Here is a 15,126-nt window from a genome sequence, read left to right on the forward strand (position 1 = left end):
CTTTTTCAGTAGTTGAGATGCATACTCTGGGGTCTGATAGTGTGCAAGAGAAAAGTGAATCCTTGTTTACTCTCTGCTTGTAGCCATGAAGTCTCTGTGCTGAAATGTTGCATTAAGAATGAGTTGACAAAAATGATTTGGCCAGTTTTCAGGGGTGCATGATTTTTGCTGTCAGTCGTAGGGACTGAATGGATACTCTGCTGCCCAGCAGACAGAAGTACATTTGACACAGAAGATGGTCAAGGATGGGGGCTCTACCTCCTGTCAGAGCCTAGCTTGCTCACTGGCACATGCATGTGACCTCAGGGCCAGGTGGGTCTGGGAACTCACAGCCCACAGGGGTCTTTTTCCACAGAGAAAGGCTGTTGGGTTCCAAGTTATTAGTAGTCATTGAAGAAAACAGTCCTATTTTAGTTGCATCCTTACCTTCTTCCTCTTCCATCTGTGTGAACTATTGTGCAAAATGCCATTGGAATAGACAGAGTAGGTCTTGACTCTAATCTTCTAGGAACTTAGAATCCACTGGGAAAAATAGGACATAATCTCTTGAAAAATAAGATTAGAGGAGGAAAGAGATAAGCTTCTGGTTCCTTCCCCACTTCCCTCAGGAACTGGCCCTGGGGCCTCGGTCATGAGGGTAGTGACTTAGTCCTTTTGTTCATTGCTGTGTCACCACAGCCACCACAAAGACACTTAGTAAACACATACTGAAGGAATGGATGGGCTTAGCAGCTGCGAAGGGCTTCCTAGAGGCGAATGGGATCTAAGATAGTTCTCTATAAGAGGGGTTTTATAAGTATGTGTTGGAGCAGAGAGAAAATCAGGAAAGTAAAAGGTCAGTTTGGGGAGAACTATTTTGGATGAAGTGAGGGGCTAATGAAGGAAAATTCTGAGATATTGACAGAAAAATAGGTGGGCACCACATTTTGGCAGGCATTGAGGTTCTGACCAGGGAATGCTCAGAGTCTGTGCCGTGTGTTGTCCTTGGGAGTCGATTAGAGCTTAGAGTGTATAGCAAACCAGTGATGTGATCAGACTCCCCAAGCCCAGGAGACAAATCCCATGCCCACCTTCTAAATTTTTTTTTTTTTTGGCCGTGTGGCATGTGGTATCTTAGTTCCCCGACCACGGATCAAACCCATGCCCCCTGCCATAGAGCGCGGAGTCTTAACCACTGGACCGCCAGGGAAGTCCCTACTTTCTAAATTTTTGTTACTCACATAGGAGAATTTTTTTTTTTTTACTTTCACTGAGTAGATGGACTGTTTGATAAGAAGCCATTGCAATTTGATGACATCTATCACTACACTCCAGTTAGTTGCAGTGATATTATTGGACCTGTTTTAACTGGTTTCTATTCCTGGTCACTTGAGGAGGAACTCCTTGCCTGAATTATACTTTTGCTTTTGCCGGATCTCTCTGTAGAAGAATAGGTAGGGAAAAGGAAAAGAAGGTTAATGAATATTCGCTGAACCATGGACACCTGCCAGTCACTTTTACATATATAATTTTATCAATTTGTTACACTGAATATAGCTATCTTAATCTGAAGAGCATTGAAAATGCACGGAAAATGTTTGAAAAGGTGAACCCATTAGAGAAAGGAAAAATAAGATAAGAAAAAAATAAAGGAAGCCGTGGAGTTTGTTGCACAAAATGCCTGACCTGAGGACTTGTATACTTGCTAGAGGTGGTGACACATCAGACTTAGGCTCAGGGCTTTTTGACTTCATTGCAAAGAGGGAAACATGATGAATGATATGATTCACAATGCTTGTGAGATAAAAAGAAATCAATTACTCAGGAGCAGTTCAGCTAGTTCTGGAACCTGAGAGAAAATGCTCCCACGAGTCCTCATAAAGAAGACTCTGAAACATTTTAGTCTGGCTGCCAGTGGGAAGGGGTGAGGAGTGAGCTGAGACTCCCCGCTGCCTGGGAGCAGGCTGAGGTGGTAGCTGGGGGCAGGGCCAAGCTGTCATCTGTAGTCCCTCAATTCCTCAGCAATACCTTTGTAACGAACTTTCTGAGATGCACTCTTTATCCCGGTCATATCACAGTCTGCAGTTATTATGTTTATTTGTTTATTATTTCTTCTCCCCAATAGATTGTAATCTGCACAGGGGCAGGGACTCTAAATGCCTTATCTATCCTTGCATCTCCATATAGCACAAAGTCTGGTATATATTAGGAGCCTAATAAATATTTACTGAATGAAGGAGTAAGAAGAACTGGTGGGAAAGTGTACCCTAAGGTAACTGAATTAGTTAGCCTGTTGAAAGGGATTTTTTTTTTTTTTTTTTTTTTTTAATTTATGGCTGTGTTGGGTCTTCGTTTCTGTGCGAGGGCTTTCTCTAGTTGTGGCAAGCGGGGGCCACTCGTCATCGCGGTGCGCGGGCCTCTCAGTATCGCAGCCCCTCTTGTTGCGGAGCACAGGCTCCAGACGCGCAGGCTCAGTAACTGTGGTTCACGGGCCTAGTTGCTCTGCGGCATGTGGGATCTTCCCAGACCTGGGCTCGAACCCGGGTCCCCTGCATTGGCAGGCAGATTCTCAACCACTGCGCCACCAGGGAAGCCCTGAAAGGGATTTTTTTTTAAACTATAATTTAATTAATTAATTTGTTTATTTATTTTTGGCTGCTTTGGGTCTTCATTGCTGCACGCAGGCTTTCTCTAGTTGCAGCGAGCGGGGGCTACTCTTCATTGTGGTGCACAGGCTTCTTATTGTGGTGGCTTTTCTTGTTGTGGAGCACGGGCTCTAGGCGAGTGCGGGCTTCAGTAGTTGTGGCACGTGGGCTCGGTAGTTGTGGTTTGCGGGCTCTAGAGCACAGGCTCAGTAGTTGTGGCGCACAGGCTTAGTTGCTTTGTGGCATATGGGATCTTCCTGGACCAGGGCTCGAACCCGTGTCCCCTGCATTGGCAGGTGGATTCTTAACCACTGCGCCACGAGGGAAGTCCCAAAAGGGATTTTTAACTAATAAGCTAGATACACTAGTTTGCTAGCCATACGAATATCTGGAATGTTTACCCAGAATGATTGATCTAGGAGCAGCTGATAGAAGACATTCTTCTTGCCAGTGATCAGATAGCATCAGATGGTCAGTTGTCTATGGCGCTCACCCCACACAGAAAATTTTTAGAGTAGGTTTTATAATCCATATCTTACCAGTGAGGACACAGAAGCTCAGAGAATTTGAATTATAGATTTATTTTCTACTTATATAAAAATAATGAAAAATGTATTTTTTAATCAAGACATCTTCATGAGCATATCATATAATTTAGCTGTGGTACCTGGGGCAGCTACATTCACAGGCATCAGTTAAATGTTAGGCACTTCTAAAATAATCAAGGTGTTTGTGGAAACCAGTTACATGGCTAACTTTTTCTTGCTTCCTTTTTGAATATGAATGGCTGTCATTTCTGATAAGAGAACATGTGTATCCATTTCCTGTGGTGGCCGATTAAGGGCTGTGTCTTCCCACCCTGCAGAGACACGGAATACAAAGGGCTGCAGCTCTCCCTGGATCAGATCTCAGCCTCCAAACCAGCCTTCTCCTATGCAGGCAGCTCCACTCCTGCCATGACTGACAGCAGAAAGGGGGCCAAGTCCAGGCTTTCCAGCTCAAAGTCTAAGTCCAGGACTTCCCCATACCCTCAGGTAGGTGCACGGCCATTTGGCAACTTCCTGTTTTTGTGACTTGGTTTGGTCTCACAGTAGAGGAAGTATTAAAGCTGTTTGGAATTAATTATCTGGCTTTAGTACATTTAAAACTTCTATAAATCTGGAAAGCTTTCTAAAAATATCTTCTTCCTTTAAAATAACTGTGCTAGTAAAAATTTGAAGTGATCTTGTGGTTTACTGCTTTTATATGAAGGTTGTGAGAGGCTTAGTGGTAGTCAGAACCATAACTTTATTTCAAGGAGATTGGTCCTAAATTTTTTCCTCTACACTGATTAACCAGAAAGAAGTAGCCAGCATAGAAAAATATGGAAAACAAGAGCCTGATGTAGAAAAATTGAATCTTAGGACAGGAACTGAAGTCAAAGGATAAGTTAAGAGGTGGAGGCGAAAGATCAAGGATACATTTCACCATGAGATTTGAGCACAGATGGACTATTTATGGGGAGGAATGAAACAAAGAGGGTCTTCCAGATGGCAGGAGTGGTAGAAAAAGCAACCCTCTTCTCATCTTTGCAAGGTGGTGAGCTGATGAGACCCAGAGGAGGTATTCCAGAAACACTGCAAGGTACAAAGATGAGTCCTGATGCTGAGAAGGAAAAAAAGAATGTCTTTCTTCATTAGCCACTGAGATATAGAAACTTGTCTGTGTCAAGGTGTAGGGACAACTCTCTCCTGGCCCGAAGGAAGTGGGACAGAACTGAGGATTTCCCACTCTCCATACCCCGTGACCACCTCCACCTTTAAGGGTGCCACATCCAAATTCCTGCAGTTCATTAGAGTAACTCAGGAGATGATTCCTGGGCTAGTATTAAACCAAACTGAATTCGGAGGCATTTCATCAAGGTGGTCTTTATCATTTATGTTTCTAAATATATTTTTTAAAGTAAAAATGGCAAACCAGTGGGTCCAGAAACTATTATTTTCTTACTTATTAGAGCTATACTATTCTGTTGACTTCTACAAGTGGGTACTGCTTGAGGAAATGTCATTCATTGAACTAATGGTCACTAAAAAGCTACTATTTGCTAGATTATTTTAGCAGCTTGCTGTGCAAAGGTGAGAAGATCATGGGCCCCAAGGGACTGATGTCTGGTGCCACAGAGACCAGATTTCTTTACCCTGACAAAAGGGAGGGGAGTAGATGTGTGATGCCTGGACATTTTTCAGTGTACACCTTCTGTTATGAGGACTGAGCACGTTACTTATAAAGTGCATTTTAGTTCAAGTCACTGTGGAGGAGGAGTTGCTTCTTTTTATTGAGTATCTGAGCAGCTTTTCTTATTACTATCTTGTACCTTGGGAAAAGAGTTTTACTGTGTCTTTTTATTACTTGGAAGGATGAATTACTCCTTTGGGTAATTCTATCCTTATATGGATAGCAGTGCTGGACACTTAGATGAAAGGAGAATTTAAATTAGGAAATACTAAGTTAAGAAGGAGTTTGTCCATTGTTATATAGAAATTAAGCCACAAAAACAAAATCTCCCCACTGGACTTCCAAAACCTCATTGCCTATGTTTTCTTTCATGCTCAGCTCTTAAGTCTAAAATTTCTTTAGTTTACTCTAATTGTAGACTACCTACACATTTAAAAAAAAATGTTTTAACTGCCATTAGACTGCTCCTTGGGTTTATGTGGGGAGGAGTTAATTTGAAAGTTGTACATGTTTCATAGTTTTAAAAAAAAGCAATACAGAAGAGTGGAAAGTAGAAAATCACCCACTGTTTCCTCCTTTTCCCTCTCCAAAATGGTGGTTTCTTCTAGAAATATTCTATGATGTATCTATAAAAATCAGTCACATGCGCACACATATATCAACATAGGGTTTCTCTTGACTTTTTTGTGTTCATTTTTGTGATTAATACTTATATAAATGTAATCCTTAGAATTTTGGCCCTATGTCTCATTTGAAATCTCAGTCATGAATTAGGTTCACTTAACATTTATGTGCCTAGTAAAGGTTATGCTTTAATTATGTTTGCTTTAGATAATCATGGTGCTAGGTCAATCATTGACTGAGTTTCTAGTACATGGGCTACTAATATGTAGAAATCAGAAATGGAACACAGTCTTTGCTTTCAAGGAGCCACTTGTGTAGACAGAAAAAGGAACAGTCTTTGCAGTGAATTGTCATGCGGTGAGCAGAGGGTCCTCTGGGGACACAGTGGAAAAGCATGACATCCAGGGCAAACTCATCTGTTTCTGCTGGAAGAAAACAACTCAGTACCATCTTGGATTCTAAATCCTCAGAAATTTTAAAGAAAGAAAATAATTTAGCTTCTCAAAAGTCTTATTTGGTCCAAATTGCCCTTATATTATTAAGGAGTACTTATTCTTCAGTTTTCTTGCATCATTGCTCTTATGTGTCTTAGACTCAGTAAATGCTAGCTGAGTGCCTACATCAGAAAGATGCTACACTGGCCATTGTGATGAATGAGGGTAGAGGGTAGGTGTTGGGTAGAAGGTGATAGAATATAAAGAAGTGGTATAAGAAATGCCCTTCCTTAAGTGTTGCAGTACAGTTGGAATGATAAGTTATATACTAGGATAAGGAGTGTATAGAAGATGATGTATACAAAAGGCTTTAGGAGTGGTGTCAGCCTGGATGACCGGGGAGGGTGTTGACCTGGGTTTGAGGGTAGAATTCAGGTATATGCACATAAGGGAAAGCAGAGGACACTTCAGAAAGACCAAGATTCTGAAGAGATGCAGGAACACACTGTTAGTGTTGACTGGGCCTGCGGGTGAAGTGGGGTAGGGTAGGTCCCTATGGATAAGGCCAAGGGGTTATATGTTTGGAAGCATTCGTTGATTAGTGCCAATATCTACTAAGCCAAGGAGTTTAGATTTTTGCTGTGTGGAAAACCAGTAAAGGTTTTGAACAGGAAATGAGAGCATTAAGGTGGCGGAAGCAAGGCAGACTACTCGGGATACTCATTTTAGTAGTCTTGATGTGAGTCTAGGAAGGTCTGAGCTGAAGTTCTCAGCTGAAGTAAAAAGCATTGTAAAGGAAGGATGAATAAAATTATTTTTATCCTTGGTTGCTTGTTCTTCTTCTCATCGTAGATGTATTTTGATCGTTATAGATTTATTTTGAAATTATATTTTAAAGCTTATATTTTTTAGTTAATGACACACTTACACTGAATTTCCCTTTATATTTTAACAGACCCATAATAAATACATTTCTATTCACTGAATGGTCAAGCTTTGCATGGTATTTAATTTTAAATGCTTTTGCCTCTTCTCAAAAATAAAAGAGAAAATCTTTTATTTTTTGTTATTTCCATGTTTACATGTTTTTACCATGCAAATTCTCCTCAGATTTTTCAAGAGGCCATTTCCAGAGCAAAACTGAGCTTGTAGGGTAACATCTTATGCCTTTTATTAGTTATGAAATGGTGATTTAATGATTCTATCAATATTACTTATTAGGCTCTTTGCTCTATTATGTATTAGGCGTATCTAGAAATTTCTAACAGACGTTCAAAGCATGGCAAACAGCAACATTGCTTTTTGGAATTATCTAGGTACCCTTATTTGAAGACGTGAGACATGCACAGATTGTAATGCACTGCCACCACCAAGTTTGTCTGCAGTAGTAGATGAACTTTCAGGTCCCCTCCTGGTATGAGATGCCCTTGGGAATAACTTGATTATATTATAGTCACTTAATGAAAGACTGAATCACCTTTGTACCCCTATGTATTACTCGGGACAAGAGAGGTCAAAATAGAATTGTTTTGAATGGTTTTGGAAAAATTGTTGTAAGAAATATTATAGATAACTTCCAAAGATTCTGCAGCTAGCTACTGTGCTGCTGTAGAGCTATCTTACCACTATGACAGTTGTATTTTATTGTTATTGGGTTTATATTCATGAAAATAGCAACTTATTTTTTCACAGTTCTGTTGAATTAGAAATATTGAGCTTATAGAATTTATTTTTCAGATCTTATCTCTAGCAATTGTTAGCAGCAATTGCTAGAGTCTTTTTCACCTGTTTTTATGGAACTAGTCATGGCTACTCTAATACAGTTGGAAGTTATTTTGCCATAGTTTAGCCATGTCAATCATGAATAAATTGCCTCCTGATTCCAGTTTCCTTTTAAACTTCTCCTCTTGGCATGTTTATAGTTGTTACGTTTATTAGAGACAGTGCGTGCCCTCCGGTTTTATTGCATCATTCTGCCCTCCTCTTGCTTTTTCCCTAGTCAGTAATAAGCAATACACTATATAATTCAGTAATAACAGTGCATGCATAAAACTGTGTATGCTTCTGAAATCTGAAAATATTTAATCTCTTGTTACAGATACACTGTAACACTTGCAGGTTTAACTTCACATCTGTTACCTTAAATAATCCCACAGAACCCTCTTAATTTTCACTGCCAGCAATCTGGTTTCCTTTTGGTGAAGGTAGAAACTCTCTCCCTGCAAAGGGTCTTTCTGACCTCAAAAAAATACATCAGTGACTGCTATGCTGACTTTTTAGGCTACAGAGAAAAGAAGGACCAAGGATTTCTTAAGTGTAGTTTTCCCTTACACATAGTAATTTTATCTCTACCAGGATAGATGTCCCTTCATTTCATGTTTTATATGTTACATGAAAACATGTAATCCTTGACCATTAACAACGACAAAAACTTTAATGCATCATGCAAAAAAAAAAAAAAAAAAAAAGAGGTTATCTTCTCTGAACTTCTTACACTACAGGCTTGTTTATATTTTCTGGCCATGTCTAAACTTCAGATATCTTCTCTTCCATAGAAATATCAGGAGATTATTAAAGTGGACCGTTATGGTCTTTTTAGATTGTCTTCATAAATAAACCTCTAAGTATTATTTTAGAAGGCACTTCACTCAGCAAGGTGAGACCTCTGTGTTACAGATTTGTACTTTGATTTTTACCAACTCTTGCATTTAGTTAAATATTTATTATGTGCACTAAAATGCTAAAGGTGGGCCCTTAAGGAACCATGTCCATGGTCTCACTGGGGAGGCAAGACCAACATTTTAGACAGGAATTGTAAGATGTGGTTGGTCATGGGACCTCCAGGCCCCTGCGTCTGCCTTTTCATTCCCTTGGCACATGGTTGGGGGAGGGGCAGACTCCCCATTAATCAGCCGCCTTATACCCCCAAATTTACCTTCCACTACCCTGCTTCTCTCTCTTCACTCAGCCACATGGGTTTCAGGAGGAACCTGGGGCCTTGTTTGAAATAGGCCAGTGAAGTCTGCTAAAAAGCACACACAAATTTGCTGAGGGGATGTGCAAGGTAAAGGAATGGTCTGATTAAGGGAGTCTGCAGAGAAAGGTGACATTTTAGGAGGTGTGATGGATAGAAAGGGTGATGAGATGGAAGGAAATAACAATGGGACCGGGCAAAAGTGATTGTTTCTAGGACAGCCTACCTGCCATTACAGGGAACTTCTTTGTCCTTCACCTTGCTTGGGAGCACGATAGTATAAATATTGGTAAAGGTAAGGTAACTATTTATGGTAGATAACTAGGTATATAGGATTTGAAATAGGACCAAAAGATGATATACTTTCTTGCTAAATAATTTACTCAAGGAGGCAGATATCGCAAACAATAGTTTCATTGGTGTTTACTGAAACATACAATATATAATGATACGTGTTGTGTAAAATGCATTCCCAATAGTGAGAATCCAATGATGACAAATCTCACACAAATTTAAATGAACAGATGGCTGTATTTAGTCATATTAGATTTATATGTTAGGCAGCAGGACTTCATTGAATAAGAAAAGACCAATGAGAAGAAAAAAATGAAAAAAAGTGGCATGAATGAGACTTTGCAAAAATTAGAAGATGAAAGGAAGAAAATTTGGAGGCAGTAAATGGAGACTTTAAGATCCTTGAGGACAGGAGATGTTGCCCTTGATAACAAGATTGCCTTGGGCACCCAAAAGCCCTTAGGACATATTGAGTGAGTGGGTAAATGGACTGACGGATGAGCCCACCAAGGTGAAGTTGATAAGATAGGTGGATAAAGAAACAGAGGAGAGATGAGATGACCTGGGTATACAGCCCTTTCCACAGAGGCTTACAGATTCAGTGGGGGAGATAAAAATGTAAACGGATAATTTAAACACAGCATAGTACGTATGTGATAAAGGTGTGTGATGGCAGTGGCGTAGCTATGGTGGTGTGTGTTGGGGGCTCACCAGTCCTTCCAGCAGTGAACTGGAGGAGGGAGTTGGGGGGCTGACAGTGAGAGAACCAATAGCCTCTAAGCTTAGAGACCTTCATGCCATGGGGAGTTTCCAGCAGGTTCAAATTTATTCCTATTTGCAAGGTTTGCAGTGAGCTGCAGGTTGACAGTTAATAAAGCCCTGAATCCCTTGGGTGCCCCCTCAAGGACCAGACTCATGCTCCAGCTCTAGCTGTGCTTTCCCCCCCTCACCCATTTACCCTTCTTCTCCCATTGCCTGTGTCCCAGGAGCTCCCTCACTCTGGAGGAGTGCAGCACATCTTAATTTTCTCTCCACTTTGGGAAATTTTCCTCTCCAGTCTTCCCTGCTTCTCAGATTGACCATAAAAGACCACACTGATCAGTGTTTGGAGACTTGCCACAGTCCTAGCTGTCACTCAAGGTCACCTATAGTTGGATCCTAAATTACCTGCACCCTCTGATCTGGCCAGACTTCTCTGCTCACTAGTTGCTGAACACCTTGTCCTTTCCTGCTTCCATGCTTGTGCTTATGCATTTATTTCTGCCTGCATGGCCTCTATTTTCTCAAAATTCTGACTATCTTCTAAGGCCTGGATTGAATGCTGCCTCTTTCATGAAATATAACTGAGTTATATTTCTCCTTTGTGCCTCCATTTATAACAATCTATCTTCTACTGCATTCTAGATATGTCAGATCTCCTCTCTTGGACTATAATATCTTTGAAAGTAGTTAACCATGTCCACTTCATACCCACCCCCAACCTTGCCCCAGCATCTAGTACGGTGTCCTCCACATATTCACTCGCTAAATGTTAATGAAATGAATGAATGGATAAGTAAATACATTAAAAAATTATGCAGATACTTAGCTGGCTGCCTATAGAGACATAAAAACCCCAAGTAGGGAAAATATTCTGCTACTATGGAATTTATAACCTATGTAAAGAGGCAAAAGATACACATGAAAAACAACCTAAGAATGGTTTCACAAATGCAAAATCTTGCAGTACAAATCAAACACCTACCAGCTGAGGGGGAATTACATGTGGTAGAATCTAGAGGCTCTTTCAAGAGTAAAACTTTGAATGAGCACTCTTTGGCTCACATTCTAGGGAAGAGAACCATCCACATCCTGTCCTGAAGTGGACTTTCTAGTCTCCATGTCTCCATTGTGATCTCCATTGCAACAATGGAGAGAGGTGACAACTGATATTAGCTCTGTGTGTGTATGTGTGTGTTTTGGTTACAAAATAATTGCCCTGAGGTGAGTGTCTATACAGGAAATGCCATTTGGCTCTGTCTTCCATCTCAAGAACCTGTCTTTGTTTATGGGCTCAGCCCTAGTTCCAGGGCCCACTTCCATGATCAGTAGACACTTTCTAGATCACTCTCTTATTCTTTTAATAATGTATGTGCATTTTCAGTGCTACACCTTTATATCTAGGAGGGATAGATTTCTTCCATAAGAAAGGGAAAAGTCTTAAATTTTTGGTTTCTTTGTTTAGTTGGTTTGGTTTTTGACCTTTGAACACAAAAGACCTTGTGGGGGTCAAGTTCCTTCATGGTGTGTCTTGACCCTTAGCTCCTCCTCTACCCCACTGTCTTTGTCCCGTCCCAGGCTCTTCAGAACAGGACATCACATTTAGACTACTTCATCCCTCCTTATTGTCCTTTCAGTCTCTGAGCATTCCTGCCAGAGTAAGCTTCCTGAAATATCATTTCCATCGTGTACCTCCCACCCCCAACCCCAAGCCCTACTTAAAAACCTACAGAGGCTCAGTGTTGGTTATAGTATGAAGTCTGATCTCCACAATCGGCCCAGGCTACGTCTTTGCCTCTTCCAGCCACCTCTAGCCCCACCACATCAATTCTCCATTCTAGCTGTGTACTCGCCCTAAGGACACCTTTCCTGTTGAGCTTCTTAAATCCTACCCACCCACCAAAGCACAGCTGCAGCCCACCTCTCATCCCCCCCAGATCCCTGGCTATAAGGCGTAATTCATGTTAAACACATCTCCGTTTCATAATGTAGGATGGTTTGGATCTAGGGGAGAGTTAGTGTCCAAAACGACATTGAGCAATGGGCGAAGCAGCTGTGCTAAATCAAATGGAACGCCTCTGCTTCTGGCTTAATGGCAATGAAGGCTGGAATTTGTGATTCTGCTCCGCAGCTGAACAGAGGAGAAGGGGGGAATGGCTGAATCCACCATCAAAATGTGCCTGGGGAAATTTATTTTAACAAAACCTATAAAATCAAATTTTATTAAAACTGAATAGTGAAATTAAAGAGAGCAATGCCTTATTTGACAGTGCTTGGTGGGATCTAACCCACTCATAATGGGAACTTTGTAGAGTTAAGGAAGTTGGATTTGGATATCTTTGTCTAAGAAATTGAGATTTCTTTAATTCTTCCATCTTTCACAGATTTTTAGGAAACTTCTTTAAGCATATTGTAGCGCACTGAATTGCAGTGTTTTCCTGGAAGGTCAAGGTCTGGATGTATATTATTTAATAGATAGTTTATGCTCTTTTAGTTTTCCTTATTATCTTACTGTGCTTGGCTTAGAAGATGAGAAGGTAGATCCATCCTTCCATTTACAGACACCAGTTTGAAATTGATTAACTCGGTAGAGGGCCTTTGAGCTTCAATTTCTTTTTACAAAATTACAAATCTGATAGATCTCCTCTTTCAGTACGCAGAAGGCCGGTGATACGCATGCCAATCTGTTGGCCCAGTTCTAGGACACTGCCAAGAGCAGCTTGGGCAGCCGTCCTTTGTCCAAACTCAGAATAAACCAATGGAAGGCCAAATAAAGCAGCAGTAAGGGGTTGGAGCAGGTGGCACCACCTGCATCCATCTAATTCAAGCCCATCTAATCTGCCACTTATATGTGAAAAATCAGAGAGTGAGTCAGAGTATCAGTGAAAAGATGGATGTGGTTCTGGCTTATGCTCAAAGCCCATCATGGAAGATTACCATTAAAACTAGTGCTACTGGTCCTGGAAACCCAGGATTTATCCAATGGGCTAGAGCCATTTCTGTATAACCTATGCAAGTTGGGATATTCTTGATCATTTACAGCTGTGTGTGCCAGGACAAAAAGGGCCTAATTAAATGTTTATTACCTGTTTAAAATCTTCAGGGCAATGAAGATGCCTGCCAGCCTTTAGGACTTTACCTTCGGATTTATAAGAGGATGTGGATTGTGGATTTCATGGTTGGGAACAGCTCTCTCCATATGGAACCCTATAGGAGAGTCCTTATAGAGTTACACTGGAGGAAAACTGGCCTCTGGTTCCGAGTGCTGATTCCCTTCCAGCTGCATGTCACCCTGACAGCCAATGAGATGTCGACTATGCTTACTTTTCTGTGAGAAAAATGAGTGAACCAAATCCCAGGAACATTTTTGTAACTGTGGGGGGGTGGATTAAGAGAAGCCCTAAGACATTTCAAACCACACTTGAGGCATATTAAAAAACTTCTCATGTTTCTACTTCATGAAATATATCAGGAACTTACAGGTATGAAAGATTTCTCACCAGAATATTCTTTGAGCTAAAAATAACTAAAATGTGGATTAAAGGTAAAAACAACATCACAATAAATCACAGATTATACTATAAGTGGAGCAAATCATAACAATAATGAGTGAAAATCTTGTGAACCATTCTTAAAAATTGATTTTGAGAAGATGACAATTTATACCATTTTCTAAAATGAGGGAAGAAATGGCCAAAATATTTAAAATTTTTAATAATTGAATTTTGAATCAGTATTTGCTTTCTAATTATTTATAGTGTAAATGGAAATATTTATTGCTCCATTCCTCTAGTGAAGCCATCCTTGACTCTGGAATGTGACTCAAGATTGATATTTTTTTCTTTTAAAATGCATTCTCTAATTTTTCTTGAAGGTTTCCTTCCTTACAATTTCTAGGTAGTAAAATTTTTCAAGTTAGAAATGGAATCTATTATCTGACTGCTGTTGAGTTACAGTATCACAGGCAAATGTTTTCAGTCAGCCTCCCAGATTAGCAAAATAATTTGCATAATTGTCATTTTAAAATGCATTTGATTTTGACATTAGTTTTTCTCTTACCCTTATGTTTATTGTTGAGAAGACCCCCGGCAATTTCCAATGTGTGTAAGCCAAAGCTGTTCTTTACGGTAAACACGACTCCTGTTCAAGGGAAGCATCCCCAGCAGTGGGGGTTATTTTAATGGACATGCTGTATTACTTTAATCTAACCCTTTTACCATCTGTTCTTCCCATAACAGTGAATGAAAAAAAAAAAAAAAAGGACATATTTTATGTTTCAGGGTTACATTAGTAAAAAGTAAGATAAAAGTGATTTAAAAGCATGCATATGTTCTTAGTACAATGCAGTCTGCATCTGTGATGTTTTTTCTCATGGTTCAGATACAAATCAAGAGGGAAGCTGCTCATGCCTGATAGAGTGAAAGTTTTTCATGGAAAACAGGACTTTACCATAAGAGGGTCTCTCTCTATATTTTACAGCTAAAAATGATAAAAATAAAAAACTCAGTGAGCTGCCAGAATAAAAATAGATAACTGTAGCATCTATTGTTGGAACATCTGGCATTTTTCCTGAGTTGGCTTGCTGCTGCCACATCCAGATGAATGCAGAGCACCTGTCTGTAACATGCTCTTGAGGTAGGAATGAATTTCATGACTGTTTTCAAAAGGGGAATATCTGTGCTGTAGTTGTGGTGGAAGAACTCTTCAGTGCTATGAGGACGTAACCGAGGCTGTGTGGTGTTGGTCTACTGGAGTGTAGAGGTTGGAGAGAACCCCCTTCGTAAGAACATGCTTGGGGACCTGGGATCCATTCCTGCATAGAGGGTAGGACACTGCTGTCTTTGTTATCTAGGTACCTAAGTCTAGATGAGTCCAGGATTCTGGAAGGAGTAAGGGTTCTGGAATTGCATCTCTCCTCTTAAACTTCCTAATCATGTGAACTTGGGCAGTTCTGTTTTTTGGTGTGTTTTTTTTGAGCTTCATTTGCTGCATCAGTAAAGGGATTAATGATACTTTTAAAATGTTGTGAGCATTTAATGAGATAATGTCTGTGGGATCTCAGTATAGTGACCAGAGCATAGCAAGTATTTGATAAGGGTGGCTATTGTTATTGTCATGGGCATTAGTTAGCATAGGCAAATCATATGGTTAATTACCTCTTAGTCATAGTTCATTTTCCCTTCCCAAGCAGCTACAGCGTTAA

General features: G+C 40.3%; 1 protein-coding gene across 9 annotated transcripts in view; it reads left to right on the forward strand.

Annotated features, from left to right (window-relative positions):
* SIM1 (SIM bHLH transcription factor 1) overlaps positions 1-15,126 on the forward strand; it is a 94,771-nt gene that overhangs the window by 61,727 nt on the left and 17,918 nt on the right. For all 9 annotated transcript variants that reach the window (XM_082475192.1, XM_082475186.1, XM_082475190.1 and 6 more), the window contains one exon: positions 3,490-3,658. In XM_082475192.1, the coding sequence (XP_082331318.1) occupies positions 3,490-3,658 (169 nt within the window). The remainder of the gene's footprint in view (positions 1-3,489; positions 3,659-15,126) is intronic.

Source organism: Balaenoptera physalus, assembly GCF_965194825.1.
Source record: "Balaenoptera physalus genome assembly, chromosome: 9".
Classification (NCBI taxonomy): domain Eukaryota; kingdom Metazoa; phylum Chordata; class Mammalia; order Artiodactyla; family Balaenopteridae; genus Balaenoptera; species Balaenoptera physalus.